This window comes from Cutaneotrichosporon oleaginosum (assembly GCF_008065305.1).
Source record: "Cutaneotrichosporon oleaginosum strain ATCC 20508 chromosome Unknown ATCC20508_contig03, whole genome shotgun sequence".
NCBI classification, from domain to species: Eukaryota; Fungi; Basidiomycota; class Tremellomycetes; order Trichosporonales; family Trichosporonaceae; genus Cutaneotrichosporon; species Cutaneotrichosporon oleaginosum.
The window spans coordinates 856,254-873,520 of record NW_027072172.1 but is presented as its reverse complement, the minus strand read 5'-3'; the positions used below and the strand labels follow the sequence as shown (position 1 = coordinate 873,520).

Sequence of the window (17,267 nt, the reverse complement as noted above, 5' to 3'; positions counted from 1 at the left end):
CACCGGCCTGCCTTGATCTGGGTAGGCTACGCTACTTCTTCCGAACCCGGTCGCAGCCGACAGTCGTCCACCCTTCGTCCACTGGGCCGCGCCGCGCCTTGTACTCCTTTTCTCGCTTGCCGTCCCGGTCCATCTTGCTAGGACTTGGCGGGCACGACTGCTTCTTGGGGGCCGAGCCCGGAACATGGCGCGGCTCCTTGGAAGGACTCGGTGGCCCTATGGTCAAGTGCGCCTTCGCTTCGCGGCGACTGCGGCCGCGGTTACGGTTATCGCCCCACTTGGAAGGCGAAATGTCCAGACGAACTGTTGCAGTTCCGTTGGGAAGTTTACGCGGCGAGGTGGCAGGAGGGGATGCCGTTTTGGTGTTTGGTGGCAGCGGGTCCCACTCGAGACCTAAAGGGTTGGCATTGGCGGAAGTTGTGCTCGAAGAGCGACGCATTAATGGTACCACCGGGGCGCTTGGCGTGGTGGGCGACTGCAGCAGAGACGTCGCGGTCGTTGAGCGCGACAATGCTGGGAACTCTGACGCGGCCAACCGCTCCGGCGACACAGGGACCTGAAGCTGCTGCGGACTTCCTACCACATCCTCTGCGAAGTGGAACGAAGGTGGCTCGAGCTGGCATTGAATCCAAATCTCCTTGGTGAGCTCAGCTGAATGGACAAAGTCGACTGGGGAGAGCGTCGCCTTCTTCGAGCTCGTAAAACGCCACTCGCCCTTGCCCTGTCGCCCGATCCAGCGGAGAACTTTGAACTCGGGAAGCCGCCGAGCGAATTTGCGTAGGTCGCGAACTTCGACAAGTGCGGGGTCAGACTCAGCGACTTTCTCTGCAAGGAATGGTGGAAGGTTAGAGCATGCAACTTGCTTCTTCTTGCTCGCCTTGACCTTGATCGCAGCCGGAGTTGCAAGCTTGGGGTCGGTAGTGATATTCAGCTCCGCGAGGTCTGGCACGTTGGCAAATGCGGTGGTCATGCCAATCTACCGTCAGCTGAGCCCACAAAAGCGCCTACAATGTCCAGGACAGTCGCGCGGATCGAGACTTGAAGCCTGCGAAGACGCGGACAAGCGAGCAGGATCGCCTCAAAGGCGAGACCGCTAATGTCCCACCAATCTAAGCAAAGGTCCTCCAGGAGGTCGCCTCCATTGCGAATGAGTTCCAAAAGTTCGTACGGGATGGGCTCCTTGTTGTGCGTGGCGTCGGGTTGCGGCACAATTACGCCTAGTGGAGGGAAGGGGAGTGTTGCAATGGGATGTACAACGCGCTTGACCACGAAGCGCTTCAATTGTCCCACAGGTACTTCTGCAATGGACGAGATATGGTTCATCACCCAGGAGTGGCGCGAGCCGTTCTCCCGGATTTCGAGCACCAGAGATGTCAAAGTTGGAGGCCAGCTCTCAATCATTCCCCAAGTGTTCTTATCGAGACGGCCTAGGTTAATCAGCTCCGGTTGTTTCAATCAACTGACCTTCGATGTCTGTCAATTTCAGAGACTCAAGCGCGCTGCATCCCGTCAAGAGATCCTTGAGGCACTCCGCGTTGAGTTTGGTACCCGTCGTCGACAACGTAACGTGCTTGAGACTACCAAGAGAACCAAAGTTTGCCACCGCTCGGCACAGTCGCAAGTCTAGGAAGTGCGTCGCAAGCGAAAGTGTGTGCAGCCGGGGAGGTTGATGCGAGTCGTGCTGCTCAGCGAGAAGCTCCAGGTGGCTGGCGATGGTCCACGCCTCGTGGTTAGCTGCATCATACACACATACATTAGTCAACTCACTCCCTGCACACTGAGACCTTCTAAGCTGAGCTCTTCAAGGCCTTCCCAGGCCACGCCAAGGGCGAGTCCCTCGCGGCCGATGGCGTGGACAATGGGACGTTCGGCCAGAAACACGTTGTCAGCGCAGTTTTCGCCGAATTGCTGGAGCACAGGTGTCAAGCGCGGGTACAGCGGATTGATGACGATTGCTGGGTGCGGTTGAGGGTATGTCAAGTGAAGACGCTGCAGACTTGTCAAGTTGGAGATTGCCTCGTATCAGCATTTCAAGATCGGTGATCTCTCACTGTCCAGAGTTCGTCGTTGAGCCCAAAGCCTGTCTTCCAAGTTACCTGCTGCACTTGGGGACAGTGCATGATCAGGGCTCTAGCCAGCGCCCAAGCGTCCAGACGATCATTTTCGCGAGTGACGTCGTTGACCGCTGTAACCGGAGCGTGTGTGGGGCAAGGGTGGCGAAACCGAATGACCCGTACATAGGCGGCATACTCCAAGTTGCTGTAGAGTCAGAGGAGAAGTATCAGCAGCGACGCACCGAAGGGCGCTAACAACTTTGAGCTGCTCGCGGGAACTGGGACAGCAGGGGCGGTCGAGTGCGGCAGTCATGCTCGACGCCGGAGTTAGGGTGCCGGCGAGGGCGATTGCTACATCAATGTTGTGGTAAAGATGAGCGGCTACAATGTCGTGAGTGGCCTTGGAGGCGGTAAGGACGTCTAGTGCAATTTCAGGGCTGACGCGGAGGATGTGGGGCAGTGCGTCTGCGATTAGCGGTGTCGTTTAGATTGAGTATTTTAGGTGATTGGGGCGTGTCGGGCAGAAGCCTGGTGGCTAGGGGGAATAAAGATGGCACGAGGGGTCGTGTGAAGGCTTTGGCCGAGCCGGCAAGAGGCGAGGTACTCACCAAGAGAGCGAGGGCGGGGGGTGCCATTTGTGTAGGGAGTGGCATTGGGGTTGTCGTCCGGGGCTTCTGCTGGAGGGTCATGCGACATGTTGATGAGGGAGGGAGTACGGGGGAGGGGGGTTGGATTAGAGAAGAGGAGAAGGAGGGTGGAGTGTTGGGTGCTGGGTGTTGGAGTAGAGTCGAGAGAGGGAGAGAGATGGAGAAAGAGAGAGAGTGAGTAAGTGAGTGAAAGAGAAAAGACGGAGGGAGGTGTTGTGGTTGATAACTGGGGCAATGGGGGGGGGGGGGGGGGGGGAAGGTGGTGGTAGAGTGGGAGGGTGATTGGACCACGCTAGAGGAGGGGGCGTACGCGGCCTCTCTCTTGACGAGGGAAGAAGGGGAATCACGAGGGGGGAGCGAGTTGCCTGGGGTGGTTGGGAAGCAGATGGGCAGATGGCAAGGAGGACGCAAGGAGGGATACGACGAGTGTGTGTTGTCTGTGTTGCGTGTCGCCAAGTGCTTTTGCACCACTCGAAGAATGATGGTGACGCTCAATGGCTTTTGGTAACTCTTTGTCGTTGTACTCCTCTTCGACACGCGCGTGGACCTCTCCCGGCACATGATTCCTACGAGTCTCCAAGCCTTCATTCCTCCACCACCTCACTCATTCCGCGCTTCATCTCGGCGACTTGAGCCGGCGCCAGCCAACTGCGCGGCAGCTGCAGCACTGCAGTGAGAGCGAGCAGGTGAGCAGGCTGAAGAGCAGACAGGAGGGGTTATGCGGCAAGCAAGGCAAAGCAAGGGGGGGATGGGATGGGAGTGGGGAGCCGGGGCGGGGGCTGTGGGTGGCGTAGTCGCCAACGTTCATCCTAGCTCGGACCTCTCTACTCGACCATCCGCGGTCGACCTCCACCTTGCCTGTTCCTTCTCCCCACCCTCCCTCCCTCGGTCTTGGGCGCGTCCCTCGCTTCTCTCTCGTTTCTCCGCGGCGCCCTTCTCGGCACTGGTCCCGCCGCACGCGTACACGCAGCCACTCACACAACTCTCTCTGTACAGGATGTTACTCACTCCACTCCTTGCAGTGCAACGCACGGTGCCGACCCCTTCGCCCCTCTGGCCTCTGGCATGATCGACTTCGAATCGTGTGATCGATCGGGGTTGGAAGGTGAGTTGTAAGGAGCTCCGCAAGCCTGCAGGAGCATGCAAGCCTCCAAAGCCTCCTGGCGCTGTCAAGAGTGGTCCGTGCGATGCTTCCGGCAACGAAGCGAGGTGGATGGTGTCAAGCAGTGAAGAAGCGGGCAACTGGTATGAATCACGTTTGGACCTCCACTCTGTCGAGAAGTATCATTTGGATTCGACCGAAGACTGCGTCTGGCATGGCTCGAGACTTCTGTTCACGCGAGTAGACCATGATCAGATGTCGCTGGTGCTCCGGCGCGGCGTCCCTCGCGTGCGGATTGAGCATGGATGTGACAAATCGGCTCTGGTCGATCTGGTCTAATCTCCTGTGAGAATGCGGAGAAGACCGCCGGCTGTGCCGATACACCGTCACGTGACCCCGGAGCTTCCGCCCACCGCCCGGATCCCCCGCCCCCGACACTTCGGGATTCCCTCGCTATCTCTCCATCTCCGTCACCACCACACCATCAGCAACATGTCGCGCCGCTCGCGCTCCCCCTCTCCGCGCAAGCGGCCCAAAATATTCCGTGCGTGCGCCGCATGCGTGTCCTCAAAGACACGCTGCGAAGACGTCACGTCAGGCGGGTGCGCGCTATGCCGTCGCCGAGGCAAGCCGTGCTCCTTATCAGCCGTGGTGGGCGGCTTCGACAACAACCTGAGCGGGGTGAGCACGCCTGCGCCGGTCTCGGCGGCTGCAGTGGGGCGCTCAGCTGGGTCCTCAGCCGACGAGGATGTGCGTGCGCGGCTAGCGGACGCTGAAGCGCGGCTGGCACGCACTGAGCGCGCCCTCGCCGATCTCGAAGCCCGCGTCTCCGGGGCGGGCACCAGCACCAGCGGAAGCTATCATCCACACTACCGCATCCCGGAGGAGGAGAGGCACGTTCTATTCGCTGGACCACTCCGCCTCTCCGCTCTCCAGCTCGAGGGGCACGACGAGACACTCTGGAGCGTTGCCTGCACCCGCGCATACCCCGATCCCGTGGGGCGCGGCCTCCTCTCGCCCGCCGAGGCAGAGCTCGCCTGGCACGGCTTCAAGGCGCGCGCCGCCCGCCTCCTCCCCATCCCGCCTTTTACAGCCGTGTCCACCCCGCTCCCGGGGCACGGGTTCGTGCTCCTCGCCGCACTCCACCACGTCCCCGCGCTCGTCAAGGACCAGCGCGCACTGCGCGGCTTGGTCGACGAATGTATGGCGCTTGCGATGGGCAGTCATGCCAGCGTCGACGTGGTGCTTGCTCTCCTAATAATGAGCTTGGCCCCGCCGCTGCCGGATGACGGGGCCGAGGGCGCACCAATCACGCCAACGGCATGGCGCATGGTATCACTCGCCAGGAGCATGTGTCTTGCAATGGGGCTGGAGGCGCGCGCGCTCGCGGCTGTGCGGAAGGGCGAGGAACTCAACGACGCGGTGTGGGCCGACAGTCTGTGGCTTTTGCAATTGGTACGTCCTCGCTCTCAAAGTCAAAGCTAACTGCAGTGGTGCGCCGTGTCTAACCGCTATGCGCTCCTCAGCCTGATGTACCCGCAACCTGCGCCACCCACACCCCTCGCCCTCCGTCTCCCACGCCTCGTGCGTGAGCAGCTCGAGGCGGCTAATGTGCATCTCCGTAGCGAGGCACACCTTGTCATGGCGTTCACGCCGTTTGTGACGCGCTTCGCTGCCGTGGAGCGCGAGAGCGAGTGGAATCACGAGGATATGCGCGATCTGGTCGCGGCATGGGACCAGGCGAAGGACGCTGCAGCTGATGTGGCGGCTGCGAATCCTCAAAGCCGTGAGTGTTCTTTCGTGCCCATCCTTCCTGTCACCCCACCACCTGTCACCTCTGACCTCAGCCTCCATCGGCATGGACGCGCGCATCATCGAGTTCACCTTGCACATCCGCATCGCCCTATTTCTCACGTGGCTCCCCTCCCCGCTGAAAGACATGCGTGAGACCGTCCTGCAGTGCCTCCGCAAGTTCCCGCGCAACATGACTGCGGTGCTGGACATCGTGACGCCGGCACGCGACTCGCCCTCACCCATCCTCGACACCGCCCTCATACCAGAGTACGCCGTGCTCATCGCCGCCGCAGCCGTCATCGTGTTCAGGCGCAGCGTGCGCTACGTCGCGACGGCGTACCCTGACGCGAAGCTGATCGAGGGTGGGCGGCTGGACGACGCGGCGCGCAGTGTGCGCACGCTCGGCCGCGCCGCACGCTTCATCATCACCGAGGGCGAGAAGCTGCTCGCCGACGCCGACGCACATACCGATCTTGCTGAGGCGCTGTGGCCTGGACACGCGGTACCAGGCCAGAACATTATCGACTTTGATCTCATGAGCTTCGATCTGAGTGTGCTGTATCCCGACATTATTGGTTCAATGGAGATGGGGCTGTAACGTGTGGACAGTGGATTGAGGGGACGAGACAAGTGTTGAGAGACAAGTCCATGTATCCAATTTCAGCAATCTCGCACTGGCGTGCGAGGCGTGTTCGGGCGAAAGCACGACACTACCCCGGTTTCCCACACGTTCCCAGCTGCGCACTTCGCCTCGCACCTCGTCCTGCCGGCCGGCCCGGTGAACAGGCGCCCCCGGCCCCCGATCACTCCTTATCGCGGCGACGTGGTCAAAGCCATACTCATCGCCACCGCGACCTTGCGTCATGTCACGGAGCTCCACGTCCGTGCGCTGGTCTCGAGGGTGAGGCATCGCGGCCCCAGCTGACATCAGCCGGCGGCAGTGGACTGACCACGCGGAGATGCAGGCAGAGAATGCTGGAATCGCCACCGAATCGCCAAAGTTTCTCCGAACATGCTTGATAACGCGCCTCAGGCATGCTGACACGGTGACACTACGGGCGGCACTGATGCGGCGCGGCTATATCCGCCAGTACTCCGCAGCACCCAATCATGACGGACAAATTGTGTCACCATCTCTGACCCCTCCGCCATCTCCCCACCTGGACACAGACAGGGCAGGCACGGAACCGACGGCCGTACCGCATCCCGCATGCCTCGCTGCCCAGCGCGCTCCGGCCCTCCGCTTGGGGATTCTGCCCGCCGGCTTAGCTAATGACGTACCGCCGCCACGCCGGTGGTCCAGGCAGTCACCGAGGTCGAAGTGGAAGTGAGAGCCCGTAATAGCCTGCGGCAAAAATTGCATCAGCGCCCCGCGGCACGCCACCATGTACCGTTCCAAGTGCCGGGATTCTAAGGGTCACCAGCCTCGGGCAAGTGGTGCAGACAGTCACGCGGCGGCCGCAACATCAGCGGCGGCGACAAGGACAGCGCTCAGCCGTCTTACTTTAGCACTGCATGTAATTTCTTTCTCGCATCTCATTTCTCACTTTCCATCCCATCTTGTCTTGTGCATTCGGTCGTGGCAACTGTATCGATATCAGCAACTCCAGCAGCAACATCAAAGCCAACATTAACAGCACCAATCGGATCATCCGTCTTCACAACATACCCGCCACCACCTCCACACCACCCAGTAAGTGTAGGGTCTTTCTCGGTCATCAGCATCCATCCCGATCGATGGCCCGATGGAGCTTTGCATCCGCCCACTCTTCATGGCTAACAGAACAGGCATGTCCGACGCCTCGTCGGTGACGGCGCACCCCGCCGCGCACGACGGCAAGCCCCTCAGCGCCCACACTCTCACTCGCCGCCCCTGGCGACCACACGTCACGCCCTTCGAAACCATCCTCAACTACCCGTACAAGGGCAGCGGAACAGACGAAGACCCGTACATCATCGACTGGCTGCCCGAGGACGCTGAGGACCCGCAGAGCTGGTCGCAGTTGTGGAAATGGAGCCAGATCGTCGTGGCGTCCTTTGCTACGCTCGCCGTAGCCCTCTCCTCGTCCGCGTACACCGGCGGTATCCCCTCCCTCATGGAGGACTTCAACAAGCCCAACTCGCTGTTCTGGACTGGCGGCGTGTCGCTCTTCGTCCTCGGCTTCGCCTTCGGCCCGCTCCTCTGGGCGCCCGCCTCAGAAGTGTTCGGCCGCCGCCGCGTCTACCTCTTCTCCTACTTTTTCTTGACTCTCTGGCAGGCCGTGACCTGCGCCGCGCCCAACCCCGGCTCGGTCCTCGTGTTCCGTGGCCTTGCCGGCCTCTTCGGCTCCTCCCCCCTCGCCAACGCGGGCGGCACCATCGCCGACGTTCTCGACCCTGCGCAGATGGGCCTGGGCATGGCGCTGTTTTCCGTCGCGCCCTTCCTCGGTCCCGCCATCGGCCCCATTACTGGTGGTTTCCTCGGTGAAGCGGCTGGATGGCGCTGGGTCATCGGCATGCTCGCGATATTCTGCGGCTTCGTCTTCGTCCTTCTCTTCCTGTTCAGCGCCGAGACGTACGCACCCCTCCTGCTGCGCCAGCGCGCAGACAAGCTATCTAAAGTCACCGGCAAGGTTTACCGGTACCGCGCGGACGCTGCCAAGCCTTTCAACATCGTCAACCTGTTCAAGGCGTCACTTGTCCGCCCTTGGAAATTCCTTATCTTGGAGCCTATCGTGCTCGTTCTCTCCATCTATGTCGCAATCGTCTACGGCATCCTCTACCTCAACTTCGCGGCGTACCCCATCGTCTTCAGCCAGGGCCGCGGCTGGTCGATCGGTATCTCGGGTCTCGCCTTCCTGGGCATTATGATCGGTGCCATTCTCTCGGTCATCGTCACCATTGTCTGGACGAACCCGCGGTACATTAAGACGATCAAGAAGCGTGGCTACCCTGTGCCCGAGGACCGCCTCGTCCCCGCCATGTCCGGTGGCGTGATCATCATCATCGGCCTGGCGGGCTTCGCGGCCACCGACGGCCCAAACACGCACTGGATCGCGCCGATCATCTTCGGCGTCCCCTTCGGCATGGGCATGGTCATGCTCTTCCTCGCGTGCATGGGCTACCTCGTGGACGTGTATGTGATCTACGCGGCGTCCGTCCTCGCGGCGAACTCGGTGCTCCGCTCCCTCTTCGGCGCCGCCTTCCCCCTCTTCACAAAGCCGATGTACGAAAAGCTCGGCGTGCACTGGGCCGCGGCGCTGCCCGGCTTCCTCGCGCTCGCGTGCGCGCCCTTCCCCTTCCTCTTCTACAAGTACGGCGGCGCGATCCGCGAAAAGTGCAAGTACGCGAGCGAGGCCGCGCGGATCTACCAGCAGATCATTGCGGCGCGCAAGGCCGCGGCGGCGCAGGCGCCGGGCGCCGACGCGGAGAAGAACGTCCGGGGCGTCGACGACGACGACGACGTGCAGTCCGAAGCGGGATTCGACTCGCCGGAACTCTTCGACCTCCAGCGCTCCATCTCGATGGAGGAGGAGCTCAGCGATCCCCGCACGCGCCCCGTACGCTCCATGTCCTTTACGCGCTCCGTGTCGCGCTCCCGCTCCCGTTCTACGACCGGGCAGTAATCTAGACAAGCAACATTATAGACAGCACTAGCATATCCTAATATCATGCATTAATTGGGTTTACCAAGGGCTTGGAAGCAGCGAGAGGTTACGGACCCGCGGTGTTCCTGTGGTTGGATGCTGCAGGTCCACAACTAGCCCGACAGACTGAATGGCTGGACACCGAGCAGTTGACACCCTCGGACGTGATAAGGCGGTGCAGCGGTGAGTAACGGACCTACGCACGCAACGCATGCGACGCAGCGAGTATGTGGCTCTGTCACGCACCATCATTTATCAAGGGTCGCGCGGCCTGGGCTCTGAGTGGGCGCGAAACGTAGTGCAAACATGAGCCATCGAGCTGCAAGAAGCGGCTAGTGTGAATCGTCTGTATGCGGAACAAGTTGTTCGCAACAATGACAATGCACTGCGCGCTAATGAATGAATGGGACATGGCCCAGCCAGATGTTGTTGAGCGATCGACGCGCCAAGAAAGTGTCATGAAGTAGATTTATGTAATAAGCTCACCACGTGGGGCGGGGCGGAGCGCGGATCGCGAGGATGATGGATGAGGTCGATGAGGGAAGGTGGCGTCTTGCTCCTGGGCGCGTCGACGTTTGTTATTGAGCCTATACACTCTTGCTATTTCCATTTCATCATCTCTCTCTCATCTCTCATCTCTCATCTCTCATCTCTCATCTCTCTATCCCCCCCGGTCATGCCAACATCGGCAGCATGGCTACTCACTACCCCCTCCCCTCGCCACCAGCATCCCCCACACCCGACGCCGACGCCGCCGACTCCTCGCCCCTCGCCGACTACTTGGCCCGTACGTCTGCCCCGCTCGTGCCATCCAACCCCTTTCTCCACGAGGGGGGCCCGGCCCCGCCCTTTTCGTCCCCCCACTGGCCGCCCACTAACTCTACAGAGGCCGAGCAGTCGTTCGACGACTCGCCACCGGCAGACGACACGACCATCAGGCGGAGGCGGCCACGCTCGCGCGAACGCATCGCGCCACTTGCCACCACCCGGAAACTGACATTGCACCCCAGCGCCATGTCTGACACTGAGAATGCCGAGGCAGGGCCGAGCCATCTCGCGTCGCCAGCGAGGATAGACTCGCCACCGCGGGACGAGTTCGCCGAGCGTTTCAAGTATCTCGTCGCATCGAGCGGGTTGTTGGAGAAGACGCAGATCGCAAGTCTGGGAACAACAGATGTCGACGTTACGCCCTCCAAGGCCTCTGTCGCATCATATTCGCACACAGACGCTCCCGGGGCTGCAGGGATACCCGAGCTATTGCGGTGGGATATCATCGCTGCCATCGCGGCGGTCGTCGCGGGGATCGTGTACATCCTCGGCCCCGTGGGCAGCGTGATTCCCGGCACAGCGCTAGCCACGGGCGTCGCGCTATATGCGCGAAGAATTGTGAGCGGCTCCGCGCGTCCCCCCGCGCTGACGTCCAAGGCCGAAGCCCCCACTGAGGGCGCAGCAAAGGAAGGCAATGTGCCAGAGGCGAATCGCGAATCATCGGCTCCCGAGCGCGCTGTTCACAACACGACAGGTCGCGCTCGCGTGATGCGCGGGCTGGAAGGCCTTCTTGACGAGTCTAAGGCGCTTGACCAGACAGTTCTTGCCGCACTCCAGATCCTTGCGCGACGGCCCGATGATACCGACCACGCGCACGAACTCCGCATCGCGCTGCACCGATTGTTCGAAGACATGACGGACAGTCTCGCGACGGCGACTTCGTCGCTTACCACCATGTGCGACCGCAGCGAGCTGACCGTGCTGAGCAACATGTACGACGTGCAGCTGGTGGGCGGGCAGCGTCGACGACGCCCGTCGAGCAGCGATGAAGAGGACGCCAGCCCGTCCGCAATTCACAAGCACAATCGTCCACGAGCGGGTTCGTCTGGCCCCATGTCTCCGCCGGCGTCTCTCCCCGCCTCCTTGTTGTCGCCAACTGCTCGGCATGCGAGAACACCGATCCGCGCCCTCGCGCCACCCTTCGACGCGAACGATCGGTTCACAAAACTCCCGAGCCGCGCGTCTCCGAGGTTCAATCGCACGAGCTACAGCGTCGATTGGAACGCGCGTCCACAACGACCATTTCGGTCAGAGACGGACGTGCGCTCGGACGGCGAGGAGGGTAGTGACAGCGTGCTCTCGGCCGCATCAACTGAGAGCAGCTGCATGCCTGCGTCGATTCCCGACGACAGGTCGCTTGCTGGTGCACTATCTCCGCCCCTGGTATTGAAAGGACTTCCCTTCACACCCAAGCGCGCTTCGCCGCTCATCCAGACGCTCGCGCGGTTAGAGATGCCCGAGTGGTCAAGGCAGCCGCCCACGCCTTCCTTCCACAGCATCAGCGCTACACCCGGCCAGTCGCCCTTCCGCCGGTCATTACAGGACATTGCATATATACCATCTCCCCCGGTATCGAGCCATGAACAGGCCCAAAATTTGGCTGTTGCTCGGGCCACGACCTCGATGTCGAGCGATAAGCGCCGATCACTGCAGACTCCGTTTGGGGCCGGATACCCCGCAATCGACTACACACGAGACGACGTCGCGTTGGCTACCAGCTCCAACCTCACTCGCACGCGCTCGCTCCCACATTCTGATACTGCTCGAGTGCAGCGTGCTCAAACCGCCGCTTCCTCAATGCGCACGTCGCCTGGGAGTAATACCACGCGCCCTGATAGCCCCAGCGGTCTTCGGCGACTGTCCCTTCTCTCGGACCGAACAAGACCCAGTATACCGAGTACCCCGGGCTCCAAGCGGACATCCCTCCTCTTCCCCGACGCCATGACCCGCGACGCATCAAGCCTCGGCTATGGACGCTCGCCTCTCCGCCCGCCACCGATGCAAAGAGGTGCTTCGATCTCACCTCTTACGCTTGGTGGCCTCAGGGCCTCATGCCTGGGTGTACATCTGAAGCGGCGGCGCATGGCGTGCTGCTTACTCGGCTTGCGCTTCCGGGAGCCCGAAGAGAGCGGATATTGGGATGAGGTGGATCTCGTGCTACGCGGGGTGATGGACACGATGTCCGAGGCCATCGCTCGCTTGGAGGCACTACGAGCAGATGCTGAGCGTGAGGCTGCCTCCGCGCAGGCAATCGCTGCCGCAGCCTCAAAATCATACCCTGCCACGCCTCCGCCAAAGCGCGGCCTCATGTCGCTTCTAGGCAATCAGGACTTTGCGCCACGCGATAGCACCGAGCAGGCGGTTTTGAGCAGCATGGACGACCTGCAGCACCTGCTTGCCCGGGTATGGGCCAAGACGGAAGAGGTACGCGGGCTTATTGTTGATGGCGAGTCGGACCTGTCTATGGTTTGGGCCGACATGCGCAACGACATCGGCAACATGCTTCGCCACGTCGACCGTAACCGCCTACGTCTCGAGGCGACTACGGACGCGGACAGCCCCGAGCGCGAGGAGACGCCCGTCCCACCCCGGATCCCCGAGTTTGCGCGTAGCTGGGCTGAGCCTGAGCCCGGACCGGGCCCAGAGGAGATTGAGCGCCTCGTAGAAGAGGACGACGAGGCGGACACGGCGCCCGACCTCCCTCCAGCTGGAGTGGACGAGGTGTTTGAGGCTCATATCCCGGCCGCAGCAACTCGTGCACGCTCCGCGCTCTCCCGCGAGGAGCGGATCCAGCTGCAGCGTGAAGCGCGGGCGCGGGGCATGACGATGGCGCAGCTCGAGGGCGCCAAGGACCCGGCGCGGGCAGTGGAGATCCAGCGGCAGCTCGAGGCGGAGCGGCTGCGCGCGGTGAGCGGGGAGATGGTGCAGGAGCTGCAGGGCATGTTTGGGGCGATCCGGCGGCGCAAGGGCATGGACGAGGGTGATGCAGCGCCGGAGGCGTGAGTAGATTGTATTGCAGGTCTAGATGTGCATAGACTACTCTGTGCGTAGAGTGTACGGTGCATGCAGGATCATTAACCAGGTGTGGTTTAGCCGTCCAGCCCGACATAGACAGGCAGACCTCGGTGAAGAGCGGGGTGGACGAGGCCGACTCTGAGTAAGAGCGGGAGTATATTCGGGTGTGAGGAATCCGGAGGGGGAGGGGGATGACGCGATTCGGTCACTGCCTGGGTGAGCTGGACGACGGGCGCCCACCTTCCTTGAGCTTCCTCGCCCCTCCCCCCCACTGCGGCACTTGATTCCCACTCCAGCGTCTCCAGTCTCTCTCTCCTCTCTCCTCTCCATCACTTACCTCTTCATCGCTACCACATTCAAAATGGTCAAGGTACGTCCTCCTCCTCCTCTCCTCTCCTCTTCCCTCCCCTCCCCTCCTTACCCCTCGCTATCCCTCCTCTCCTTCTCCAGCGTATCGACCGCACCGGTCCTCTCCCACCGCCGGCCGGGTCCCCGTTCCTTACTGACGCCATCCCACTTAATGCCTCATTCCGGCATACTTCTGCACACATCTCTGCTCCTTGCTCTCCCAGGCTATCGCTGTCCTCAAGGGCGACTCCAAGGTCTCCGGCACCATCACCTTCACTCAGGACGACAACGGCGGCCCCGTCACCGTCACCGGCAAGGTGAGTGTTGGCGACGAATGGCGTGCTCTGGTCTGGCTCGCGTTCTCCGTCTGGTTGTCACTGGCGAAGCTGGCACGTCTCGGCGGTTCGAGCAACTCTCTCCCTTCCTGCACACCGCTGCTCCTTGCTCCGCTCGTCGCAGCTCGTCGCAGCTTGACTAACCCCAGATCGAGGGCCTCGACGCCAACGCCAAGCGCGGCTTCCACGTCCACCAGTTCGGCGACCTCTCGTCGGGCTGCACCTCGGCCGGCGCCCACTTCAACCCCCACGGCAAGAACCACGGCGGCCCCACCGACTCGGAGCGCCACACCGGTGACCTCGGCAACGTCCAGACCGACGGCTCGGGCTCGGCCAACGTCAACATCCAGGACTCGCAGATTTCGCTTGTCGGCCCCTACTCGATCCTCGGCCGTTCGCTCGTCGTCCACGCCGGCGAGGACGACCTCGGCAAGGGCGGCCACGCCGACTCGCTCAAGACTGGTAACGCCGGCGGCCGTGCTGCCTGCGGTGTCATGTGAGTGATTTGTGCGATGATATGCTGACGCGCAGCGGCATCTCGGACAACTAAGCTATTCGTATGCAGTTGAGAAGGAATGAGATGTGATATGTTGAAGCTCTGCGTTCTGCACAAGAAGGAGAGGGGAAGAGAGCACTGGGAGATACAAAAGAGACAACTACAAAAGATGTTCCCAAGCATGTGTGTCGAGGTGATTCTCATCCGGCGGTTTGCACCCTTTTGGCCGATTGCCAGCAACCGTATTCGAACCACGGACCAATTGGAGTTGGGTGGTGGTTGGGTATTTGGGCTTATACTCCAACTCGTCCACACACATGGCGGCGGGGGGATGTGGTTTTTGGCTTACTTGTACCCTTCGGCGGACCGATGTTGAGGGAGGAGGGGGGATGAGTGAATGCATCCTTCACTCGTTGCCTCAGCTACTGTCCTAGCAATCATCGTCCACTCCCACCCCCACCCCTGCCACTCTGGTCAATGGGTATGCATGCTATGTGTCGTCCTACTGCTTGGGCGCTGCGTCGCGCCACGTCGTGAGCACATTGCTCATGACGTTCTCGGGTGCCTCCTCCGCGTAGATCTTGAGCCGCTCCAGCCGGCGGTCGCGGAACGTGTTCTTGGGCAGCATTCCCGAGACGGCTTTGCGGATGATCTGGGGTGAGTACGGAGCTCTGCGTTCCGTCCTCCATCATCTTCCCTCTCCTCTCGCCGCGTCCCGCCCCTCTCCTCGCTCTAATCTCAACCATCCTCCTCGCTCTCAACCAATCCTCCCTCAGCGTCCCCACCTCCCCTTCAACCCCCCACCTCCCAACTCACCTCCTCAGGCCGCCTGTCACGCATCCGCGTGATCGGCACGAACTTCTCGCCGCCCATAAACCCCGAGTGCTGGAAGTACATCTTCTCCGTGGCTTTGCTGCCCGTCAGGCGCACGCCCAAGGCGTTGGAGACGACGACGTAGTCTCCCGCGTCGACTGGCATCAGCTTGCCCCACACCACGCCCGCCACCGCCCAACGTACCCGCAGGATCGTAGGTCGGCTTGTGCTTGCCCATCAGGACCCAGGCGATGCGGCTCGCGAGGTTGCCCAGCACGCGGTCTTGCGCGTTCGTGTGGTGCCACACGCGCGAGAGCGCCAGCGCGGTCTGGTGTCAGCGGGGCAGGCATGCGGGAGGCCGCGCAGTGTGACCGGGCGTGGGGTGATGAAGGGAGTCGGGACGCAGCGCGATGGAGACGCGAAGCGCGGCAGTTGTGCCGCGCTCAAGTATGGTATCGTGAATTGTCCTCTTGTAGTCTCTGCCGCGTGCCGCGGCCATGCGACCGTCCAAGAGAGCGCAGACCTCAGTCGGAGGAGCGAACCTCAGATGGACGACTGGTGTCGCGCGCTTCGCGTGCCCTCTCGAGGTCTAGCACGCGTTCCGATTCCCTTTCGCCTGTGTTCTCCGCGTCCAACCCGGCGCAGTCGCTCACCTTTCCCCTTGTTGCGGACATGGTTGATGGTGCTGAGATGAGTTAACTCGAAGTCGAAGTTGGATGGCAAGAGCGGGAGCAAATGGAAAAATCCGGGCAGCGGTTTCGGCGGTGGAGGTTGCGTGTGGTGAGGGGGAACCGATCCTCTGATCATCTGGACAGCGCAACAGGTTATTGTGCATGCATGAAAGCGACGGAGGACTGTCTGGGGCTGTGCATTACCAAGGCAGGTGGCGTCCCGACGAGAGTGAAGCGCAGGGACAGTTCCCACCTGACTAGCTTCGTCCGGTAGCATCTTGCTCGGTCCACGGCTGCATCACCGCTCAACTGGCCCGCTGCACGCCGACTGGCCTCGACACCCCGCACACGCCAACACACGAGTACCCGATACATATGCCGCCTGCAATTGAGCTCTTCATCTTGCCGGCGTGTCTATCCGCCGATCTAAAAGTGCACCTCGCGGAGCGGTTCCGCCTTGATCTCCGAGTAATCGAGGCTGCTGTCCTTATCCTCGTCGATCTCGCCCACGAACACGCTAGAGTCAGCGCATGTCCGAGCGTAGTGTGCCAGGCGTACGTAGCAACAGTACAGGGCTAAAGGCTCCTCCATACGCAAGAGACATTGCCCGTCCACCTGCCCGCCCACCGCCCACCGCCACCAACTCACATGTTATCCCCCTTGATCATGTACAGACCCAGTGGGACCATCTCGACGCCGCGGTCCGGAGCATACTCGCGCTCAACACTGTCCGAGAGGATGATGTTGCAGAAGTTGTCGCTGCCTTTGAGCTTGCCCTGGGGTCAGTCGAGGATGTAGAGGGGTGAGGAGGCGTGGGGGAGGATGAGCGCGAGAAGGGGAACATAGGTTGCAGGAGTGGAGGCCCAAGGAGAGGGGCGCGGCAAGAATAGAGCGGCGCTGAGAAGAGCAGCCGCGCATTGTTGACGACGTGCGCATGGCGGAAGAGTGGACATCGATGGTGCCGGACTCTAACGAAACGGATTAGGCGGGCGCTCATTGCGCGCCGGGTATCGCTGTGCTCTACTCGCAAAGGAGTCAGAGAGCACAGTCAGTGTCATGCAGACTTCGCGGCGCATCTGCGCGGCGCTGTGCGCTTTGCGCAGCGTGCGACAAGAAACTTGCGAACGAAGACTCTGTCCACCCTCGCGACCCGAAGGAATCGCCGCACCGCGTACCGCGATAGTGAGAAGAATTGGGTACACCCGCCCCAACCGCGCAACTCACGACAATTACGCGCCCATCAAAGAGGACGACTTGGACGAGTTCTGCCGTCAGCACAATCACAGCCCTCATCAAGCACTGCAACTTACGGTCGCGGAAGCCGTCGAGGGCCGACATGGCGCCAGGAGTCTGGCGCGAGCTGTCGCGGTCTGAGGAGGAGAGGAGGAGTCGCGATGCGGGAGACTCGAGGAAGCGGATGAGTGTTGTTGTGGTGATGACCGTATTCTCGGTGATGAGGGCGGTATGGAGAAGCTGGAGCGGAAGCAAATTCGTCCACGCGCCTGACTTCTGCACCGACCTGCACTGACCCCGGCGTC

General features: G+C 61.6%; 6 protein-coding genes across 6 annotated transcripts; 3 read left to right on the top strand and 3 right to left on the bottom strand.

Moving 5' to 3' along the window:
* Positions 1-966: 966 nt before the first annotated feature.
* Positions 967-2,750, bottom strand: COLE_03529 (uncharacterized protein; the record flags this gene model as incomplete). Its single annotated transcript, XM_018427398.2, has 6 exons — positions 967-1,427; positions 1,465-1,723; positions 1,768-2,016; positions 2,052-2,259; positions 2,297-2,519; positions 2,663-2,750. The coding sequence occupies 6 exons, from the start codon at positions 2,748-2,750 to the stop codon at positions 967-969; spliced, it is 1,488 nt and encodes a 495-aa protein (XP_018279175.1).
* A 1,545-nt stretch (positions 2,751-4,295) lies between these two features.
* Positions 4,296-6,195, top strand: COLE_03528 (uncharacterized protein; the record flags this gene model as incomplete). Its single annotated transcript, XM_018423025.2, has 3 exons — positions 4,296-5,258; positions 5,295-5,589; positions 5,651-6,195. The coding sequence occupies 3 exons, from the start codon at positions 4,296-4,298 to the stop codon at positions 6,193-6,195; spliced, it is 1,803 nt and encodes a 600-aa protein (XP_018279176.1).
* Positions 6,196-7,387: 1,192 nt separating this feature from the next.
* Positions 7,388-9,202, top strand: COLE_03527 (uncharacterized protein; the record flags this gene model as incomplete). The annotated part of the gene is made up of 1 exon (XM_018423026.2): positions 7,388-9,202. One exon carries the CDS (start codon positions 7,388-7,390, stop codon positions 9,200-9,202), a length of 1,815 nt encoding a protein of 604 aa, XP_018279177.1.
* A 714-nt stretch (positions 9,203-9,916) lies between these two features.
* On the top strand, positions 9,917-13,054 carry COLE_03526 (uncharacterized protein; the record flags this gene model as incomplete). Its single annotated transcript, XM_018423027.2, has 3 exons — positions 9,917-10,010; positions 10,110-10,609; positions 10,649-13,054. 3 exons carry the CDS (start codon positions 9,917-9,919, stop codon positions 13,052-13,054), a joined length of 3,000 nt encoding a protein of 999 aa, XP_018279178.1.
* Positions 13,055-14,747: 1,693 nt separating this feature from the next.
* COLE_03525 (mitochondrial 54S ribosomal protein uL13m) lies at positions 14,748-15,732 on the bottom strand (the record flags this gene model as incomplete). The annotated part of the gene is made up of 4 exons (XM_018425764.2): positions 14,748-14,897; positions 15,062-15,216; positions 15,263-15,386; positions 15,712-15,732. The coding sequence occupies 4 exons, from the start codon at positions 15,730-15,732 to the stop codon at positions 14,748-14,750; spliced, it is 450 nt and encodes a 149-aa protein (XP_018279180.1).
* Positions 15,733-16,155: 423 nt separating this feature from the next.
* On the bottom strand, positions 16,156-16,418 carry COLE_03524 (uncharacterized protein; the record flags this gene model as incomplete). The annotated part of the gene is made up of 2 exons (XM_018423028.2): positions 16,156-16,246; positions 16,378-16,418. 2 exons carry the CDS (start codon positions 16,416-16,418, stop codon positions 16,156-16,158), a joined length of 132 nt encoding a protein of 43 aa, XP_018279181.2.
* Positions 16,419-17,267: the final 849 nt, after the last annotated feature.